Raw genomic sequence first — 22,847 nt, forward strand, 5'->3', positions numbered from 1 at the left:
AATATTCAAATGTGCCCCCTTCCTACGTAGGAGGGGGCGCCGAAACTGACTCGCTTGTTTGGTAACTGTAGGCGGGGTACTTTCAGAAATGCATATCTCACTCAAAAAATCATGTACAGATTTTTTTCAAATTTCTATACGTGTGGGAGCACCACAGACCCAAAACAACACCCCAAATCCCAGGAAAAGTGTTGTTTTCCTGATATGTCCCCTTTAGGGAGACTTATTGCATCTCGGGCAAGCGCAGAACGTACACGCTACTGTGTAGTTGGCAGTAGTCTTCGCAGTGTGTTTCAATGCAACTTTTGCATCTGGTGTATGGGCCCCTTTAGGAAAAAGTTTTTAAATAATGTGCAACTCCTCAATATTATCGATTTGATCTGGTTTATTTAATGTCTTAAAGTGGCAATCTGGAAGAACGCTGTTTGATTGTCTGGGACTAAAACAAAACCTGTTACGCCGCTACACACACAAGCCTGTTTGAGAGCGAGCTTGGGGGTCGGCTCCGCCCCTCTCCCCTCCACCACACCCCTCTAGTGACCTTCATATTAATGCAGATGTAAAGGCTCTCATCAGGCCAGCAGGCTCCACCAAGCTGTGGTGGAGCCCTGACAGACATCCTTTACATGGAGATCTTTGGAGTTCCTCTCGGAGCAACGGGCTGATTTAAACTACATGTGTGCTGTTACCCTACAATATATTCCCATGCACTCCCCAGAAATCCGGCAGGCTTTTCATGTGCTGACAGCAGAGAAATGTAATGTATTGCATCAGTATCCTTGATACTAGAAGTATAGGGTGGTCCTATATATAACAGTGTCCATGAAAGACCAGGAATGAGACGGCCGGGGTTGATTGAGTCACGGTGGTGGGAGCAGTCAAGCGGGGGGGGACTCACTTCTCCAGCAGGGCCAGCGCCGTGGTGGGGTTCACCCTCAGGTACTTGGAGGTGGGCTGCCCGTAGTCCGCCAGGTAGGTGGACCAGTCCCACACCATGAACAGATCCAGGAGCTGTCTCACACGCACACACACACACACACACACACACACACACACACACACACACACACACACACACACACACACACACACACACAATGAATGTCCATGTTTCTCCCATGCAGCAGGTAGGTCTGACTAGAATGCGGCGTGGCTTCCACTTAGAGCTGGCACCAGGCAGCCCGTAGCCCAAGGGGGCTGGGACCCAATCCCCCTCCATCAACAGAGAGAGCGCGAGACGCGACCCAACGTAGGGAGGATTAGAGTCTAGACCCCTAGAATGTAATCTGGGGGAGACTTCCAGGGCATGCAGGGTCCTGTTATCTCCACGCCATGAAAGAGGCTCGCAGCCTTTGTGACAGGGGCCGAGTGACAGATTGGATAAAAGATGGGAGACGGCAGATCTAAACAGACAGTAAAACAAACAGAGAGGCTCCAACACACATGGAAACATTCTGGCTCAGCGAGAGCCAGAGAAACAGAGAGGGGAATGGGATCTGAACACGGCCAATAGCACAGGCAATAACAGATCCGTTTCATATATGAACCAACCAGGGGTTAGACATAGGTTCACTCTGCTCCGCCTGGTGGATCACTCCCTCCAACGCACAACACACTCCAACACACATTCTACAGTGGCGGGAACATGTGGGGAACATTGAGGAGCTATAATTTGAGGGTTAGTTGCCATAGCATCCATCTGACATCAGTGAGTGAATACTTTGTGAGGATTTCTGTTTGAATTGACTGCATGCCCTCCTCTGGATGAGACAATTTAGATTTAGACCGCTCCCTAATCAGGTCTGACCAATCAGAGCATCTCTCCCCTGTGGCTGCGGGAATCCATCGCGCTGGTCAATATAAATCACATATGCCGTTATCAACTCAATGGTGGAAAAAATGAAGGGAGGAGGCTGTATGCTCTTGGTTGTTGGTTATCAAATTCTCTCTCTTTAGAACTCACATCTTTCCTACCTCAAGTTCAGGAATATTAAACATCCATTAAAAAGGGGATGCGATTCCTATGTCTATGTGTTAAGATAGGGCCAACAAACTCCCTTCATGGGAATTGTATGTGAATGCATTATGTTGAGAAGAGGAACAATGCATCATGGTACAGAAGTTCCTTTAGTAGGGTTGATTTGATAAACCCAGTGAACCAACTAATAAGGAGCTTCAGCTCTACAGAGTACTTCTGACCACATGAAGGTGAAGGAACCTCAACTCTACAGAGTACTTATGACCACATTAAGGTGAAGGAACCTCAGCTCTACAGAGTAGTAAAGGCACAGATTAAGGTGAAGTACATCAGCTCTACAGAGTACTTTTAGCCACATTAACGTGAAGGAACCTCAACTCTACAGAGTACTTATGACCACATTAAGGTGAAGGAACCCCAGCTCCAAAGAGTTCGTATGGCCCACATTAGGGGGATCTCTGGCTAACCCCCACCTATTGATTTCTCCTGACCCCTTATTTATCCCAAGGCCGAGATTAACCGGTGAATGTTACGGCCCCACCAGAGGAAGCCTGTAAACATCCTGTGTTGGTGGGACTAACAATGCTCTATCTTTCATGGGATCCATTTTGTTCAGACACACACTCGAATGAATGCACACCTACTAACCCCAATAACCATGGGGGACCACGTTTCGGCATTAGTGTTTTTCACTAAGGTCTGACAATTGTTTAAAGATGATGTTCATGCAGATCTGTGGGCGTATTACAGTGAAACAACCTCTACGTGACCTGGACTTGTTGATACAGAACCAAACCCCAGGCTCAGCTTAGCAGGTCAACAGAACTTCAAGTCCCCATCAACACTTCACATACCAAGGCAGCAGCCATTAACCATTGAGCCACCAGGACGCTGTGTGTGTGTCTGTCTCTCTGTGTGTGTGTGTGTGTGTGTGTGTGTGTGTGTGTGTGTGTGTGTGTGTGTGTGTGTGTGTGTGTGTGTGTGTGTGTGTGTGTCTTTGTGTGTGTGTGTGTGTGTGTGTGTGTGCGCGCTTCAGAAGGAGCGGGGGAGAGAAGGAGAGGAGTGTGTAACGTTAGGTGAGTGGGGAGATAGCAGCCGCAGCCATTCGTTCTGGAAGGTCCTGGAGGGCAAGTGGGAAGGGAGACGTTAAGGAGAGGGGAAAGGTGGAAAGGTGCAAGTGAGGGTTTTGGGATCTGAACGAGAGTGGGAGAGTCAGGACTGAATCTCAGGCCTAGGGTCTACGGTCTAGGGTGAGGGTGTAGAGACTAGGATGAGGGTTTAGAGGCTAGGTTGAGGGTTTAAAAACTAAGGTGAGGGTTAAGAGATATTGAACGAGGGGGAGAGCCAGGACTGATTGTCAGGCCTAGTTCACACGCTCTCTTAAAGCTGGGGTAGGTAAAATATTTTCGAAGCATTTTTGTTGTCATATTTGTTGAGATTCTGTTTATATTCCGACAGCAATGCATACATGAAATGCTAAGACAAAAACAGAAACATCGGGTATCCGTGACTGTCGAAGGACTGTGTAACAGGCCTGTACCAATCTGATGGCCTACTCGTCTGTCTACCTAGCTACCCGTCTGTCTACCTAGCGACCCGACTGCCAGCGGAGACTCGTTACCTATCACTGGAGTCTTCCACAAGGCTAGCAGCCCTGTAGCTAAAGCTAGTGAGCTAGTCATGTGTTCTGGGGGAGGGGCTACAGAGGGAGGCCTGAAGGAGAGGTTCCTCTAAACGGCTGACCCCAGCTTTAATGAAGGCTCAAATTCTCTCTAAAAGATTTGAGTATGTGGTAAGAGAACATCAATTGCACTTTTGATGAACAGGGCCTAAAACGGGGTTTAAAGAGCAACGTTTTAACCGGGAATGTGATTCAAATTAGTGCTTATCATTATAACCTGACTGGAGCCGAACACACCTCGTCTTTAAGAGACAACACCAAAACGTACTGCAGTCAATGACATTCAGGACACCCAGATGAAGAGATCGTGGTGTCATGTTGCCTGAAAGCAAGCCAAATGTCGTAAAGTATGGCTGATAAGAGATGAGAAGGAGCCATTACCTGTCTCAGGTCAATAAAGGCCAGTTGGAGAGTGTCTCCTTGGAAACCAGGGACCGGCTCCGAGCTCGCAAACACTGCAAAACAAACACAAAACACCACACCTTTACTAAACGTTCAATTAGCATGGAAGACAATATACTACTGCTACTGCTACTGCTGCTAACATATTTTCCCTGCAGTGCGGAGGGATTCATATGAAACTTAATTCCCATTCAAAAACTGTTTGAGTTAGATTGTAATATACATTTTAGAAATATTACAGGTACCCTTATCCATTTGGAACTTGTTACAATATCAGCAAACCTTTTATTCAGAACACGAAAAATAGAAAAATGGAGCAAGTTTCTCCTGAAAATCAATTGTTCTTTATATATACTATTCAATATATATAAAGCAAATGAGGGAAAAAGTACTACAATCTATATGATTCTGTTACTACTGCTTCAACATATTAGGGTACAAAGATGTAAAAATTTTAAAGTTCCTACACACAGAACGCTAAAACAAACCCGACTAAGCTTCCTTGGGATAATCATCCCTCTATTGAACTCCAGCTGACCCAGCACACTTACACATGAACACACGTGCACCCGCATACCAGTATCTCCTGCCTGCAGAGAGCTTCAGGGAGGATCACCAAGGAGGCGTTCACAGACATGCACCAACCACATGCCTGCTATTGAGACATATCTTTCTGCTTGAGACGCCGTACAATGGAAAATTGGCTTTTCATAAGAATTGACGCTGCCAACTATTCAGCAGTGGTATGCTCAACATTTCTACATGTCATTTCATGTTCTCTGCTTGCCCTCGCTGAAAGCCTGCCACAAGCTAACAGACACAAGCTGACAACTGCAAGCTTGCAGTGATAACACTGCTAGCCAGCAGTGCCAGCCAGCAGTGCACCTGTCGCTTCCCCAAGTCCTGAAGGCTATGTATTCAGGATGGATACACTTGTAACAGAGGCTGTCTAGTAAGGAGAATCCATTCATCATATTACACCTTTCATGGTAGTGAACTAGCTCTCCGTCTTTAACGAAGCACTCATTCTCAGGCTTGTAGATATCTTGATGATATCTTGATAACATCAATAGATCTTCTATTGAACCCAAACACCACCATGCTAACAAGGACGAGTTGGATAATCACCAACGACCCGGTGTCCTTCCTGTGTGAAATCTGTTCAACCGGCCCAGACTGGTGAGACAAACATCTGCACTAGCTGGAGTCATCAGGACTCATTCTTTATATCACCAGCAGCTCAGATCATTTGCAATGTTAACTCCAAACATACTTTAGTTCTATTTTGAAATATTTGACCGCAACTAACGGAGAAAAGATGACATGTTTTTCACAGTAAACCACGCTGCATCATTGCTTCTTAAAGAAGAATGATGACAACCCCAGAGTGAAGTCACCCAGAGTATTCCTTGTGTGGGCCAACATGATGATACATTAGTTTGAGACGGTCGGTCCGTCTGTCTGTCACAGCAGCTCTTCACATACCAGAAGAGGTTCACCCAGAAGTCATTGGCCGACGTTGTGTCATGCAATACGTCAAACATAAGATGGAACCACTTTAAACCAGGCCTGTGTGTTTGTGTGTGTGTGTGTGTGTGTGTGTGTGTGTGTGTGTGTGTGTGTGTGTGTGTGTGTGTGTGTGTGTGTGTGTGTGTGTGTGTGTGTGTGTGAGAGAGCCGGTGAGTCAGAGGGAAAGATAGAAGACAGAGAAACGGTTGAGGTTCAGACTTTCCTAAAGTGTAAGTGAATCCCCTTTTCCCCGTTGCACTACAACATCAAAATGGATTTTCTCCGAAGAGTAGGCGTTTGTAATCCCCATGGTAACAACCCATACCCATGTTGAGATACTGTTTTAAGCGAGTGCACATCATTGGTTCTAATGAGAGACGTGCAGCAAATGGACGCCACCTGAGGCCGGAGCAGAGGACAACCTTCACCAACAATTCGGCTGACCAGAAAAACATTGGATTTTAAACCAGCCTTTTTTGCATCATGCCATTTTTTCTAAAAATAAATACAAGTAAACTTTTTTTATTTTTTTTTAACAGAACAAAGTAGTTATTTATATATATAACTTTTGAATCAATCCTGGCCTGGCTGAGTTAAATGCAAGGTCATTCGTTCATCTGGGTCATTCATTCGGTGGAAGTTGCTTTATGTTGATCTCCATTGGTAACTGCCTTCAGTTTGAACCACTAGTCAGCATTAGATTCACCTACATTCTCTTATCCTGTTCAAGTCCTAGCCACACTATGTTGACTCGTGCCTCCATCCCGGTGGACGTGGAGATGCACCACGCGCAGACGCACTCACGTTCACACTGGATGACGTCCAGGTTGAACTGCTGGACGGCACCCATGCTGATCTGCTTCAGCTCGCTGTCCATCAACATCTGCAGCAGCGAGGTGGACAGGTGCTTGCAGGCGGACATGCAGGCGGTCTGGGCCACCTTACCCTGGGGGGGGGGGGGGGGGAAGCAGCAGGGAGCAGGGAGGGACAAGGAGCAGGGAGATTAGAAACAGGCAGGTGAAGCACAGCAGCGGGAACACGGATAGCAGAAATTTCTTCAGATTAAAAAAAATCAGATTATGAATTTTACTTTTTCACTTGAAGCAATCCCTATCCTTTGAATTACACTGGAAACTATAATTTATGAGTCAAAAGGTTTCAATATACCGTATTTTTTTTTAATAAAGCGACATCTACAAGATGCAGGCGCGGTAAAATGGGGTTGCATGTTCCAAATTTCCTCTAATAAGGTGCTCCGTAGTATAAATCGTATCTTTTTAAACATATTGGCCCACAACCCGAAGACTTGTTGCCCTAATGCTGGTGTGAAAAAGTCACCAAATTGTTTAAATGTTCAATGTTCAATGTTGCTTTATTCACAGAAAATACGGTATCAGGCGACATTACATCAGAAACAAGCAAGTCTGTTTAGTATTTCAGAAAAAATAGACGTTAGATATTCTAAGAAATACAAAACCCTGCACAAACACAGAAGTGTGAATGTGTGTTTTAGTGTTAAACTTCCCCTTCCAGGGTCTGCGGTCACAGGGTGACGAGCTCAGGATGGGCAGCTGTAAGTCAGACGCCCCGATGGTCCACATCAGAGGAATACGTGATCCCACTACAGGGCCCAGAGCCTTTTACACCCTCCTCCTGCACTACACACACACGTTCAGACTTCCAGGCTTGACCCAAGGCCCATCCCCTCCAGAGCATGCTGCAGTGGCCTCAGCGTGGAGCTCACTTCAGGGAGATCATCGTGTGAGCATGTGAGGTGAGTGGTATGCAGTAGTAGTACTCATGTTAAGTTGGACTTGCAACAGAAACACAGACAGAGCTCACCACTGACAACATTGAGACCAAGACGTGCAGAAACTGTCAAATCCGGGCATGATATGGTAGACATATATTACAACCCAAACTCTGTTGGTAATTCATGTTTCTGAAAGGTGTGAGGAGGTAAAAGGTGGATAGAGGTGAATCTGATGAGATGAGTGTTAACACAGAAATTATGATTCACCAGGCACAGAACCAGGTCTAGAGTTGTTTGAATACATCTTAATATAAACCTCTCAACAAACCCAGCCAATGGAAACATGGACAGGAGGCCAGACAGACGGTCATCGTTCAACCGAAGATAAGACTTCTCTTTAAAGGTGTCCTCTAAACGGGATCTAGGTGAATATCGCTGACCCTGCTGCAGATATTCACCTAGATCCCTGGAGCCTTTAAAGTTATCCTCTATTCTAGAGCACGTTTCTGCATAGTGTAGCTTTAAGATGTATATTTTTCCTATGTTTGACTTTGGTAGTTTTACCATCTTCTTAAACACGTGGTTTACATGTAAAAGCAAGATTAATCTGCTTTGTAAGTAGTAAGTACTAATGTTGGAAAAAACAATAATAATAACAAAGAACGGTCAGAAAAGCAAAAGGAACAATACAATATAAATAAATATAATATCGGCAAGGTGAATATTTCAAATCCCAATCATAAAAATCGAAATTCCATTTAACAGGTGGAATCCATTCAAATCAAAGTCGGCAATAACTTCAAGTGCCGTGTTGTACCAACAACTGAGGAGTGTAGTTCTGACCAACAGATCTGGCCTCAGGCCTTTACATGGGGCCTGAATAGACGGTGGGCCTGGTCTACACCCATCCCTGGTAGACACCTACGGCCACATGGAAGCAATGGAATAAAAATCCACCAATGTTGAATTTGAAAAATTGTATGCACTCATAACATCACTGTCAACATCAGAGATTTTTAATCAAAGTTGTCATATGGCATTGATAGTACTATTCCTAAACCCTAACACTAAAACCTTGTTCAGCATTGTTAATATAATATACAATATAACACTCCTAATAACACATAATATAGGTAATATAAGCAGCCACCTTGAGTTACATCAAGCACAAATCTCATTTATTTTATTATTGCACCTTTACTGATTTTAGATTATTAACTAACACATATCAGACCGTTGCGGAACAGTCCGGAGGAAGGTCACATGGAGTTGAGGAGTGGGAGGGGAGAGGCGACAGGTCTCAACCGGATTACGTTTAGTTCACACCGGCAGAACCAGCTCACGCATGGAGACGATCAACCGGGGTTTAACATTTCATCTCATCAGCCAACTAAAACGGCAATGACTGTGTGGAGGACGGCTGGTTTTAGCAGCCTCACCTGGCCGAGTCTGACTGGACTCTTGGGCTGATCGAGGCTGCGCATCTGCTGCACATTGAGTAAGTGTGCTAACCCTAACCAGCCATCAGCACATACACTCAGCGATATCTCCTGGATGGCAGCGGAACACCCGTGTCATGTTCATCTGTTTGGAGAAGCACAGAAAAGTGTGGCAATGGACTTTGCTACAATGGCCATCCAGGAGATCTCTCCCCGACTGTGTGTGGAGATGGTTTGTGTAACCTGTGCACACCAATTACTCGATGGTGTGCAGCCTCAGAGTCTAATTAGCCTCGGCCTGGTAAAGCTGATTAAACCAGCCATCACCCACATACTGCATGCGAGTGCTTCTACACCAATGATTTGATTTACTTTATCATTTGAAGCCACTATCAGCAGACCACTGAAGCGCGGGCCAGCGGGGAAGGAAGTATTGGTAAGTAAACCATTTCAGTAGTGACATGAGGTGTTACCAATCTCAGTCCAGAAAGTGCATTGTGGGTTCCAATGATTAGGTGGTGTTCAACCAGGGAGGGCTGGTTTTCATCAAAAACACAGCAAAAAACCTTTTCCTTAGTAGACAACACTCTCTAAACACAGCATCACCTCATCAGCCAGTAACTCATGGACTGGACAGGTGAAGGACCAACAGTCCTTTTGTACGCAGCATCATGTGTCCATCAGCCACTGAATCCACAATCTAAAAAATGTTCTGTGACTCAGGAGCTGTGTTCGAAATCGTTCCCTATCACGGATATAGTGCACGATATAGGGTGCTCGCCATTTTGTAGTTGCGTTCCAATTCTCAGTGGTTGATTTCATGCACTATATAGTGCATTTAAAATACCAAAAATTTGAGTGTACATACGATGTTCCCTACATGTTACTCCTGTATGCATTTTATCCCGTACGCAAATGACGTTTAGAAATGTTCAGCGTAGTGTCCGAATTCTCGTTTGTTCGTTCCCTATATAGTGCACTATATCATGAACACTATACAGGGAATAGTGAGTGAGTGAATAGGGAACGATTTCAAACACAGCTAGGGCCCTGTCAGCATGGCGAGCTGAGCTGATTGGGCAAGGCTGCTACCCATCATGCATCTGGATGGACCTTTCCACATGTGATGTCACTTGAGGGTATATAATGAAAGGGCTTAATGGCCAACCAACATCTCACCTTCCGGTAGGACTGGGGTCCTCTAAGGTAATCTAGAGTCTATGAAATCTGCTACCGAACAAGTTTGGTAAAAAAACATCCAGAAGTATTGCATCAGGAATCTACAACAGAGCGCAACGTGGCTTTTTGAACGTGTATCTGCTCCTGATTGGTCCAGGCAAAGACCCCCCCCGCCTACCCTCCGAGCAGCGTCCTGAGACGGACGCCTGAGTGATGGAGTGAGACGTTCAGGATGACGGTCTAGAGGACTAGGGCGGTAGAAGCATGCTCCCTGGGTCTGAGTGGGCAGTAGCAGCGTGACGAGGCCAGGCAGGGTACTCACCGACATAGACGCATGGTCATTGTTGTTACTCTGGACAGGGACACCCCCCACACAACCAATACAAACACAACACAAGATCCAAGGGGGGAGGGAGGAGGAGGAGGAGGAGGAGGAGGAGGAGGAGAAGAAGAAGAAAACAAGTGTGGAAATAAATAGACAAGAGGATGTAATATTCAGGTCTGTCATGCATAGCTAGGAATCCATCGTTTAGTAAATCAAATGAGAAATCATAACAGAAATCAAGTAAAAGCAGCGCTTGTTGCTAATGGAGTTGCAAAATCATTTGTATAGATCTTAAGAAGAAAACGATCTCACCGCGGGGGCGGTAATATACATATAATGTTCATGACCGGTTCAAAATGGTGCCAAATGACGTGGGCACTTTGAGCCAATCAGAGCCATCAGTTTGGATAAGCTTACGTGGCTACGGTTTGATTGGACGGTTTGGTTAGTGTTTAGCAAAGGATAAAAACAGGAGAAGGTGGGGTAGGAACAGCTGGAAACATTACAGAAGGCATGCATTTTGTTTGGGAGCAGGGTCGAGGCGATTTGCTCTGCCTAAGCATGCTCCTCTCTCAGACCCTATCTATCATGTCCTGATCACATCCAACACACTGACCACCGCCGGTCCAGACGCCTCTAGGAGTACCAGCCAATACTCTCCTGCTCTGAGTGCCTCATCAATGGGTTGTGTTCTTTTCATGGACTTGTTCAGAAACTCTGTGGCAGTTTGCTTTGTGATTCAGGTCTAGATTATTCTCATATTATCTACCCTTAAAGGAGACATATTATGTCGTTTTCACAACAAGTAAACATAGTATTTGAGTTCCAGAAAACATGTTTTTGAAGCTGTTTGCTGGAAATAGCCTTTAGGAAAAATAATCTTGCCTACCGCTATTCCCCTCTGTTTCAGTCCCTTCAAAATGCGCTGTTTCTGGTGTCTTTAGCTGGAATGCAAATGAGCTGCTGCCCATTGACCAATGAGCTGTCAGCATGGAAGAGAAGGGATTGTTGCCGTTTGCGGACCCCTGGAGCTCTATATCTATATAATATAACATAATAATAATAATATTATATTTGGGTGTTTATATAATATTATATCTAATATCACGGCCAAAAGCTATGTGCGCCTCGGATGATATTATGAATCATAAAGACTACGTCTGACGTCTCTGATACTTCCACAACAAGTAAAGTCTCGTAGTGGGGGATATCTCGGCAATGGTTGAGAAGAATTGGGTGCAAGGAACTTTGGCCTTGACTCTCCAAAGTCCATGAACCGCGACATGGAGGAGAAAGGGATTGTACTCCGGGAGCTGAGATGCCGAACTGCTGCCAGGCTCCCTGCGCCGGAGCTGCCGGACTGCCGCCGAAGCTTCAGCGGCGCGGCCGCCATCAAAGCCGTCCGGCCGCCGCCGAAGCTTCGGCCGCAGTCCGGTAGCTCCGGCGGTGTACTCCGGGAGCTGAACTGCCGCCAAAGCTCTCCGGCTGCTCCGGCGGGTGTCCTCCGGGAGCAGAAAAGTCCGGCAGGAGTAGCTTGGCGGCAGTCCGGCAGCTCAGCTTCGAGAGTACAATCCCTTACTTCTCCATGTCTCCTCCTCCGGACAGTCGCTGTCTGGCAGCTCCTGCGGCCACCGGCAGAGAAAGGGATCGTACTGGAGCTGAGCTGCCGCCGAGTTCCCCCAGCCAGAGCTGCTCGTCCGCTGGTCCACAAAATCTTAGCTATGCCGTGAATAGAGGGGGGTGGGGAAGTGGGAGGGATATTTCAACTGTGCCCCCTTCCTACGTAGGAGGGGGCGCCGAAACTGACTCGCTCGTTTGGTAACTGTCGGCGGGGTACTTTCAGAAATGCATATCTCACTCAAAAGATCATGTACAGACTTTTTTTTCAAAGTTTGTATGGGTGTGGAAGCACCAGAGAACCAAAACAAAACCCCAAATCCCAGGAAAAGTGTTGTTTTCATAATATGTCCCCTTTAAAATAAAATTATCATCTACCCTTAAATGGGATCTACAATTGAAAAATATTGCAATTAACTTACACAACTATTAAACTGTTGATTATAATAGGAATACAAAATGACCATAACCAATATCTATAGAGTTACTCATCTTTTATCGACCTCATAAGAAACAGAAGTTATAAGCGAGTTAGGTTTCTTTATGATCAGCAACTGGAGAGTGAAAGTGAACAGATTGTTTCCAAAGATAAATGCATCATTAAGAGGAGAATCTTTAAATGAGCCTAAATATCTCAAACAAGTTCCTATCCATCATTCTTGTCTGCGGCCGTTAAACCTGTGTTTCCAGTTTGGGAGCCACAGTCAGTAGAACCATCTGGAGGGAACAGCGCAGCGGGCTACGGTGTTGGACCACGTGTCATCCACAAGAGGAGGGCTGACCTACCGGCAGATGGGTGAACACCTGGAAGGTGGAGCGCAGGAAGTTGATGAGGTCCATGAGGTAGCCGGAGGCGCGGCCGTCGGACTCGGCCATGCACCACTCGTAGTCCGCCAGCTGGATGAACTCGTCGATCTTCTGGTTCAGCTTGGTGTAGATCTCCCCCTCGGCGGCGTGGCGCGCGTCCTGCGGCCACAAACAGAGGCTCAGACCCACAGTCCTACACGGGCCACAGGCACAGGCACAAACCTGCTGGGGCCCGAAGGAGAACGACCCGGAGTCGTGCTGGGTGAGTCATCGGGGGCTGAGAGAACAGGGACGCTCCACTGGCCGCTCGCGGATGTGCTCAGCCTGCTAGCCTCAATGCGTGGGGAGAGTGGTACCTTGAAGGTGGACAGGCCGTACAACCGGGTGGTGTGCACGGCCTCTGGGGACACCGTGGTGATGTTGGTGATGAAGTCCTCCAGGTACCTGCAGGCTTGCTCCAGGTGGGTGGTGTTGATGATGATCTGGACCAGCTGAGACATGGTGGAGGGGAGGAGGTGAGGACACTGCACACATTCAAGGTCTTCAACACATCACTAGTTACCAACCATCCAGAGGCAGCAACATCTCAATAAAGTGTTTTGTTATTTTACGTTGATAGCCTTCTCTAGCAGAAAGCCATCTAGGTCATTCATGGCCTTATATGGACACTGGAGAATCAACAAGAGGCTGATATTAATCTATATTAACTCCACACATGTTATTTTATGACTTAGTAGGAAATTAATTGATATTGAATGATCCATTTGGGATCCGTCTCAGAGGACAGAAGGCGTGGTTGCTCGTTGTTGTAGCCCAGGCTCTGACGATGGATCATTCCTATTGTTTCATTTTCTCCATGTGGAGAAGCGCCACCAAACCGCTCTTGGCTAGAAGCACTAGATCTAGCACATCTGTGTCATGTTTTAAATCTCTCATGTTTTCAGCTTTTCACTAAATTCATAATAAATAAACAAATGAATAGAAGGAGCAAGGATGGATGCTAACCAAAGGACAGCAAGGTCAAACCAGTGTTTGTTGGCAGAAGAAGTCGTGGGGGAGTCCTACCTCAGTCAGTCCGATGTGCGGTTTCTTAATGAGGTTCTGCAAACAGCCACTGAGGGTTCTGGTCAGCAACAGATTGGTAGACTTCCGTAGCATGTCATCTATCTCCGTAGAGCTGAACGGGAGGAGAAGGGTTGAATACAAACGTGTATAAGCCTCCCAGACGTTTAAACCAGGTTCAGTAAGGGCGGTGTTGTAAACCTATGTGTGAGCGTACGGGATCTTCTCCCCAGCCGGTTGTAAACGTATAGAAAGCATCAACGTAAACATCTCTTGTGCAACTGTTCTTTGCGTCGCCATCTCACTGAGAGTCAAAAGGCTTGGTTACGCAGGGCCGTTGAGAAGGGAGTTCCAGTCTATTTTCTGAAGGAGCCACTTACTCTTTGGACGTGCTACATGCTAAATTCTCTCTTGCACACCTTTGCATATGGCTGTGAAAGTAAATATGCTGAATCATCACACCCCCAGATGTTTAACATCTGCTTCTTCTGTTAGTGAGCGCCCACAGAATGTTGTGACCACATGCGATGTATGTCGATGTGGGCAGCATATGCGGGAGGGTATAAGCATAAGGCCTGCATGCACGCCTTTGCATAAGTATATGGCCACAGGTTTTTCCTGAGCCGCGTTTCAACCAGAGTGATCAATAACTTTTAGACCCAGGAGCTACACTCCAAGGGATTAAAGGTTCCTCCAGCCCCTTGTTGTCTGCGTTTCAACCCAGCTCTAAAGAGCCCAGAAGGTGGGGCAAATAGTGGTCCTTTACATCAGGCATTTGACAAATAAAGGACATGAAAAAGCCAGAAATACTGAGAGAAAAATCGGAGCAATAAAATCATTTTGATTTAACCCTCAACCTTGTATAGCCAGTGAATATGAGAGTATGCTCAAGTTGGTATCCAAAACAAAATTGTTCAAACTGTAAAAATTCCCACCATTAGCTATCAAAAGGCACCTATATTCACGTACCGCAGAAGAAGGAAACATCGGCTTGTAGCACTGACTGCTATCGAGATGAATGATCGATACGTATAACAGACAGCAATCATGATATATTCAGAGCCTTGAACAGAAGTAGTCAAGGGAGTGATTGCTCCTGTTTGCTTGCGTATGCATCTGTGCCCATGCGTTCCTGTGCCCTGTGGTCACACACACACACACACACACCGTGTGTCCTACCTGCGATGCAGCGATTCAGAGAACTTAAGGCTGGCATAGATGAACTCCTTGACCTGGGTGTAGATCTGAGGCACAGACTGAGACATGGGCAGCTTCTTAGGAAAGTCCTGCTGCAAACACACACACACACACACACACACACACACACACACACACACACACACACACACACACACACACACACACACACACACACACACACAGACACACACACACACACACACACACACACACACACACACACACACACACACACACACACAGGTTGTACTTAACATGTTTTGCTTGTGGCTTCATCACTGTAATGTTTGTGCCAGTTGAAGGCCCATGGATAACATCAAAGTATTGAATTCATGTATTTAAAGTTTTAATATATATAAAGTATATCAGTTTTTCAGAATGGTCTGATGTTCATCTCACTGATTAGACCGCAGTATATATTATATTATAGTATATTTTTGTATATCGATTTATCTTTATAACCATCATCAACTCTACACTCTACCGGGGATCGCACCAGCAACCTTCAGGTTAAACAGCCAACCCGCTCTACCTCCGGAGCTACTGTCGCCCCGTAATGGTTTGTCAACACCTTCAGCCGTTCATGACTTCATGGCAGTGGGGCGTTCAAAAGATGTGTGGAATTGAACACATGAAGGGGATAAAGACAGCAAAGTAAAATCAGGCAACATGATAACCCTAGTAATGAACGGCCCGGTGCCCCGTCTCCTAACTCCTCACTCTGTGTCTTTCTTTACACAAGGCATTTAGAAACTAGGGCTTTCTATTCATCTGTTCCACGTGAATCTGCAACCTATTGTATACAATGAGTTAATATTGTAACTAGTGAGAACTACCGTCAAACAGGTGAGGACTCTACCAATGTACCCGTGACCCCCTTAACCCTGTCACAACGCTGAATAAAACAAGTGTTTACCCTCAACTCTCATCAGAGGGAGGGGAACAAATCTTTTTTTTTTTTGTTTGTGTTCGGTTGTGTATAGTATTAATTCCTTATTACTGCTATTGCTGAGACTATAATGACCTGGTCCAATTGTTAACTAACTTTAGTTAAAACCGATTTGGATAAAGCCTACGCTGGGTCAGCCTTAGGGACTGCCGGGGTCCCCAGCAGAAGGACCACCGATCATCCACAGGGGGTCAAGCCTCTGATCCATACCTCACAGGCTGATGGCTAAGGACTAGAGATGTCCGATATTATCGGCCCGATATTAGCATAAAAATGTAATATCGGTCAATATCGGTATCGGATTTTTTTTGCCTTAAACCGATTTTTATTTTTATTTTTTTTATTTTTTTTATTTATAGCTCAAATAAATGTTTTCAAAATTGTGCAGTACAGTGCACATTGTAATTGACTCATATTTGTGCATTTATTCAATGAAGGTTATTGAGTTTTAGTTAAAGAAACATACTGCTATGTTGCACATAGTTGTTCAGGTACAATGTTTTATCATTTGTGAAGTCAAGTTTGCCCTATTTGTTGTGGGCATTGTCAAGATTATCTCAGGGAGAGTGTAATCCAAACTGTTGTCTGAGACCATTAAAAAAATAAAAATAAACATGGCACTTTTCCCTTAAATTAAGTTGAAGTATTTTTCTTATTTTGCACAGACAATGTTAACATTTGGAAAGCCTTGTTACATTCAAGAATGCATCGCGTGGGGCATCACAATAACATTAAGCATGTTGTGTTAATTCCACAACAGGAGATATGTAATGTTACCTAAATTAGGTTTGAGGAAAAATAAATAACCCAAATATCGACATCGGTATCGGCTGATATCGGAATCGAAAAATTAGAGTTGGACAATATCGCATATCGGATATCGGCAAAAAAGCCAATATCGGACATCCCTACTAAGGACCATTCAATCAGCAGCCATATCTTTCTTAGCCATGTATTAGCCGTGCGATAAATCAAATGGGTTAATAGCGGTCAGCTGCGGTTATTGAAAGAGTACGACAGAATTTATAGAGCAGCAGAATACTTCACTACGTGAAGACTCACACTGAGTCGCATTTCCTGATTGTTTGTGGACCTGTATGCTCTCCATATAGGTCTCTGTTCAGAGAGCATAGGTCTGTATGCCTGCATGCTCTCTGAATAGACCTATGCGCTCTATTCAGAGAGCATAGGTCCTGTATAGGTCTCTATACAGACAGCATAGGTCTCAGAGGTCTTTATACAGAGAGCGTAGGTCCTGTGTAGGTCTGTATATGGAGAGGCCCTGGATACTAAGAACTATCGCGTTGTATTTCTACATAATACACTCCCTTAAAATGCATCAAAAGCACGTTTCTGGTGGGAATGACTGCACTCGGCTGCCTCTTGGTTGCCCGATGTTAACAACACGCTGGCAAGCTTCAGCATCTGCCCTCTCTTTGGCGTACGTCCATAGTCACCCAAAGTTGAGTCAGAAAAGTTACATTCGCCGAAATGCTAGTTGTTTGCATCCCTGCTCTCTCTCTCTCTGTGTGTGTGTGTGTGTGTGTGTGTGTGTGTGTGTGTGTGTGTGTGTGTGTGTGTGTGTGTGTGTGTGTGTGTGTGTGTGTGTGTGTGTGTGTGTGTGTGTGTGTGTGTGTGTGTGTGTGTGTGTGTGTGTTTGTGTGTGTGTGTGTCAAAGACATTGAGACTGCCAACCTTTTCTATTTCTGCGTCGTGAAAAGGAAAGCGGCTGACGACCAGCTTGTACTCCTCCTCCGTCTCCACGGGGATGGGGCTGTAGTTGTCCAGCTCGAAGATCTCTCTGAGGGGGACCGGCCATGTACACAGAGACGCTTAGAGCAGAACGAGGGTTCAACTGGACTCTTGGCTTCTATCTATAGTACTAAGTTGTGTAGCCTCTTATCCTAGCTATCTCTGTTGTAGACGGGGAATGGGTTACTAACCCTAGAGATTGTTAGTGCTTGCCACTTGTTTCTATGAACATCTTTACTGTACAGAAAGCAATATATTGTTGTTTCTCTTTATTCTGACTAATGCACGTTTTGGATAAAAGCGACTGCTGAATGCTCTAAATGTAAAATGTAAATGTATTGTGTAGAAACACACACATTTATATAACTGTATTAATGTCCACATCTATAAACGGGCCATAATTATGAGAAGACGTGAACAAACTCAATAACCCAGTAGTATGTACAGGGTTACCCTGAGCCCGGCCCACCTCCCCCGATAACTCACCGGAACACCAGGGACCACTTCTTCAGCAGGGTCTCGTTGTACTGGTCTCTGATCTCAAACAGCAGGTCGAAGAGGCGGTTCACAGGGAAGCCGTAGCCCTGGAAACACACAGCTTTCATTGTAATGTGTTGTAGCTCCTCTTTATGAGCTGCAGCCACCTGTGTGACTTGGTTTGTACTCTATACATTCATATTGCTGCCTTGCTCACCTGCAGAGTGTCTGCAAAGATCACGATGAGGTTCTTCAGCTCCAGCACCAGGTCTGGGTCGTCACAGTAGGACTAGAGAGAAAATCAGTGTTCGTACCATTAATCTAGCTTCATTACAGTTCAGTAGGACTGGAGAGAAAATCAGTGTTAATACCATTAATCTAGCTTCATTACAGTTCAGTAGGACTGGAGAGAAAATTAGTGTTAATACCATTAATCTTGCTTCATTACAGTTCAGTAGGACTGGAGAGAAAATCTGTGTTAATACCATTCATCTAGCTTCATTAGAGTTCATAAGGCAGTGTCACACACACACACACACACACACACACACACACACACACACACACACACACACACACACACACACACACACACACACACACACACACACACACACACACACACACACACACACACACACACTCCCCCCCCCCCCCCACCCTAGGTGAAAGGGGTTTAAGCGGGGTCTGAGTGCCTGTGGCCCTGCAGAGCATTGAGGGGATAAGCCCTATTATGCTTTGCTTTGTCATTAAGATGGCGACGGCTTCTCCTCACACCATGGACCCACTGCCGGAGCTCGGGTTGAGCGGTGTGCCTAGCATTCTTACTACGTCGTATAGGAGCAATGTTACATTGCTATTTTCATATTTAGCATATCCATATTTGTAATTAAAGAATTAGGTGAGTGCTGCGCGCAGTGCTCAACTATTGCTCTTCTTAGGCTTTCTTCTTTCTTTCGTTCTTTATTATTCTCTACACATTTTGTGACCCTACTCCTTCCACAATTTGTCATCTAGAGACTCCATTCCATTTTAAAATGTTCATGTTAGCTTGGAATTACATGCCAACATAAATTTTTTAGGTGTTTTTTTTTTAGCTTTTTTAAAACATTATTTTTTACATTATTTTGTCTGTGGGAACCCCGGTTTATATGGCTAGAGACAAGGTGCATGCTAAATATCTGTTGTACTTCCGGTAGAAGCTAAATGCTAACAAAAATGCTTCAACTCAAATGTATTCAAATTGTATTTTCAACAATTTAACATATTTTTAAATTCTGTGCAAGTTTACATTGTTTACTCCATTTAGAGTTGTGAACTCACTGGATGGCTTAAATCCAGTGAAAAGATTTGAACAATTCAACATTTCTCTACTTCTTAAACAACGTGGCTTTACTAAAATATATTCTCACACTCACTTTTCCCTACAGCACGCACCGCATTTTCTGCAGGACACACATTTTGTAGTTTAATTATTGTTCAGTTGTTTGCTTTCTGCACGCATTAGTTGTTGTAACCCTGAACGCTGCTGACTCAGGTCCTGGCTCTGGGGGCATCATGGTGCTCAGGGGAGATGTGCTCCACAAACAGGAGTGATGGGGGTTCTCTGGGGAGCCGGTGGACACTGACAGGGCTGGGAGCTGAGGTCAACTGGGAGGTTGAGGCCGGGCCTTTGTGAAACACCTTACCCCAGGCTGTGCAACTGTCTGGGGGCTGTTAGCATAATCCCTGGTCTGATTAACAACTGACTGGAGCCCAGTGGTGAGGAATATGCAGGCTTAATCTGCTGTTATTGTTGCAATCTGTCCCTCATTAAGACCCACTGACCTTTTGCTTGTCCTCAATGTGTGCCGAGTGTGTGTGTGTGTGTGTGTGTGTGTGTGTGTGTGTGTGTGTGTGTGTGTGTGTGTGTGTGTGTGTGTGTGTGTGTGTTGAGAGAGAGTGTGTGTGCGTGTGTGTGTTGAGAGAGAGTGTGTGTGTGTGTGTGTGTGTGTGTGTGTGTGTGTGTGTGTGTGTGTGTGTGTGTGTGTGTGTGTGTGTGTGTGTGTGTGTGTGTGTGTGTGTGTGTGCGTGCGTGTGTGTGTGTGTGTGTGAGCTCTGAATGTGGTCTCCTTTCTAACTGTTCCTGTGAATGGAGGCTGGTTACCATAGGCTAAACAGAGGCTCACCAGAGCCCCATTATCTTAATGAACTGAGAGAAGTCTCTCTGCCATTTGCATTCAATCACACTGGCCCTCGGGCCGGTCTCCAGCTATAGTCGTACTAGAGGTTTGTTTTCCATGTCTTCGTAGCGTGATGTACTTCGGTGGTGGTCAGGACCCAGGGCTGGACTGGGCTGAATCACCACCCTGCGTACATTAACTTCCCCTGACGTTACGCCCTGGGGGGTCCTGAATACCACATATACCAGCCAACATATTAGTTACTTTGAACGATTTAAGTGGTGGTTTTTTTTATTGACCTATTCTACTGTTATCAAAGTACTCTTCAAATCCTTGCTTGTGCTAAAGCGGGATTTGAGCTTATTGTCAAGGAAACACTAGTTGATTTTGATTTTACACTCGTGGTTCATGTTGGATTTGTAAAACATTGATTAGGCACTGTTCAAAACAACCAAATGACCAACCAGAATCAATGATTCCACAATGCTGTGGTGTACAGCAAAGCTCATCATAAAACACCCTTGTTAGGTCTTCATCCTGATTGGTCTAGGTGTGCATCACTATTCAATAACAGACACCTCTGCTGTCTAACAACTCAAAATGAATAAACTTGTCAGGGTTTATTCCTCTATTCCTCCGTGCTGTAGGATGTGTATTGGGGTGTGTGTCCAGGCTGCTTACAGAGTGTGTTCGCAGCACAGCGATGATCTTCGACAGAGCCATGTTCCACAGCTCCTCTGTGAAGGCCCGGGTCACCAGCCCCTGTGTGGCGTGGAGGATGTGGTCTTCAACCACGAAGAACCTGACACACACACGCACACGTACAGACAGACGGACAGACAGACACCAGAGAGGGCCGGAGGTCAGACTAGAAATCTACTGAATGAATAAATGTAGAGATACATAGGAGCAGGGTACCAGCTTACCCTACTATCTGGTTAAAGTATCTCCGGTAGCCCTCCACTGTCTCATGCTGGAAACACACACACACACACACACACACACACACACACACACACACACACACACACACACACACACACACACACACACACACACACACACACACACACACACACACACACACACACACACACGCACACACACACAGGTTTGGATCCAAATAACTCAAAAAGAGACAATACAATACGCAAAAATGTATAACAATGAATTATCTTTCAAGCAATACATTATTTCTGTCAGTTTTCTTTTCTTTCCAATCTTTCTTTTCTATGTCATTAAAGAAAGAGCTGCCCTTGAATTAGAAGGAGTTCTTGTGTCTGGCTGTGAGTTTGCATGCATGCTATGCGTAGGCTGAATCGTAATCGTGTCCAGACAAATCAGATTGGCCAATACACACTGAAGATAAATTAGACAGAATGTTGCAGCAGGTGAACCAATAAAAAAAATAAAAATCAGATTATTAATTTATCTGCATCGAGACGGAATCATTCTAGAGAGAATCGTGATGCATCAAAGAATCGATTATTTTTATTACCACCTCTGGCCCACAGTGTTAGGCTATGTATGATGATGAATCAGAGCTGCATGTGACCCCACACCATAGAGACTCATATTGTAACGTTCCAAATGCGTGGTCAAGGCTGCTGGGATGGGACTGGTCCACCAGACCAGACCCCCAAACACAGCGCTCAGGACGGATGGAGGGGAGCCTGCACTCACCATGCTGGCCTGCGGCTGCAGAACCAGCCTGGCCTGTTTTTTCCTCTGTTTCCTGTAGTAGTTCTCAAAGGTTTCCCGGTCGCCCTGCCAACACAAGGAGGGGGTGTAGTGTTATGGTGTGTGTGTTCTCAGGCGGTGGACGATGAGCAGAGCATGCGTCTCCCCAGAGTAAGGTGTCCATAAAGAGCTGACGATGCCCCAGAGTCTGGAGTGAAGCGTGAGACCGGGACCCACCAGGATGGTGTAGATGTGCAGACACCTGTAGACCGGGGAGAAGTCCACCAGGTCCTGTGCTGTAAGGACCTGCAGACGGACACATGAAACACAGACACCATCACCATCCCGGGTGTCCTCTTCAGACACCTTATACCGTTACGGTCTGGTCCACTAGGGAAGTCTGGGACACAGGAGGCCCAACCAATCACGAGTAGTGAACCCGAAAAGGTATGTCTGCAGAAACAGACCCGTGGGGATACAAATGGGATTTAAAATGTGTTTTACAATGATTGCTCGGCACGCCGAGACTAGTTATGGTGTGGGACTGGAAGTCTTTCAGAAGCTCTCGTCTGCACATCTCCTGATGATGATAAGCCGAGGGCTGCTAGGCAGAGCACAGCTAATGATCTACTCTAAATTATGTTTTTGTAAGCACTGCTCATTATCTCCTCTTTATTATGCTTTATCAAGCACTGCTCATTATCTCCTCTTTATTATGCTTTATCAAGCACTGCTCATTATCTCCTCTTTATTATGCTTTATTAAGCACTGCTCATTATCTCCTTTTTATTATGCTTTATCAAGCACTGCTCATTATCTCCTCTTTATTATGCTTTATTAAGCACTGCTCATTATCTCCTCTTTATTATGTTTTA

General features: G+C 45.4%; 1 protein-coding gene across 10 annotated transcripts in view; it reads right to left on the reverse strand.

The window, feature by feature from the left end:
• Positions 1 to 22,847, reverse strand: part of exoc6 (exocyst complex component 6) — a 45,721-nt gene that overhangs the window by 4,878 nt on the left and 17,996 nt on the right. For 4 of the 10 annotated variants that reach the window (XM_030339805.1, XM_030339806.1, XM_030339808.1 and 1 more), the window contains exons 9-22: positions 22,210 to 22,278; positions 21,976 to 22,059; positions 21,219 to 21,265; positions 20,974 to 21,094; positions 18,348 to 18,419; positions 18,140 to 18,237; positions 17,597 to 17,702; positions 14,932 to 15,041; positions 13,756 to 13,867; positions 13,047 to 13,181; positions 12,670 to 12,849; positions 6,375 to 6,516; positions 4,041 to 4,114; positions 899 to 1,011 (exon numbers count right to left, since the gene is read on the reverse strand). In XM_030339805.1, coding sequence (XP_030195665.1) covers positions 899 to 1,011; positions 4,041 to 4,114; positions 6,375 to 6,516; positions 12,670 to 12,849; positions 13,047 to 13,181; positions 13,756 to 13,867; positions 14,932 to 15,041; positions 17,597 to 17,702; positions 18,140 to 18,237; positions 18,348 to 18,419; positions 20,974 to 21,094; positions 21,219 to 21,265; positions 21,976 to 22,059; positions 22,210 to 22,278 — 1,463 coding nt within the window. Of the gene's footprint in view, positions 1 to 898; positions 1,012 to 4,040; positions 4,115 to 6,374; positions 6,517 to 10,263; positions 10,294 to 12,669; positions 12,850 to 13,046; positions 13,182 to 13,755; positions 13,868 to 14,931; positions 15,042 to 17,596; positions 17,703 to 18,139; positions 18,238 to 18,347; positions 18,420 to 20,973; positions 21,095 to 21,218; positions 21,266 to 21,975; positions 22,060 to 22,209; positions 22,279 to 22,847 lie in introns of all 10 variants that reach the window. The other 6 variants (XM_030339801.1, XM_030339803.1, XM_030339804.1 and 3 more) reach the window with 3 other exon arrangements.

The sequence above is a fragment of the Gadus morhua genome, chromosome 18 (assembly GCF_902167405.1).
Source record: "Gadus morhua chromosome 18, gadMor3.0, whole genome shotgun sequence".
NCBI classification, from domain to species: domain Eukaryota; kingdom Metazoa; phylum Chordata; class Actinopteri; order Gadiformes; family Gadidae; genus Gadus; species Gadus morhua.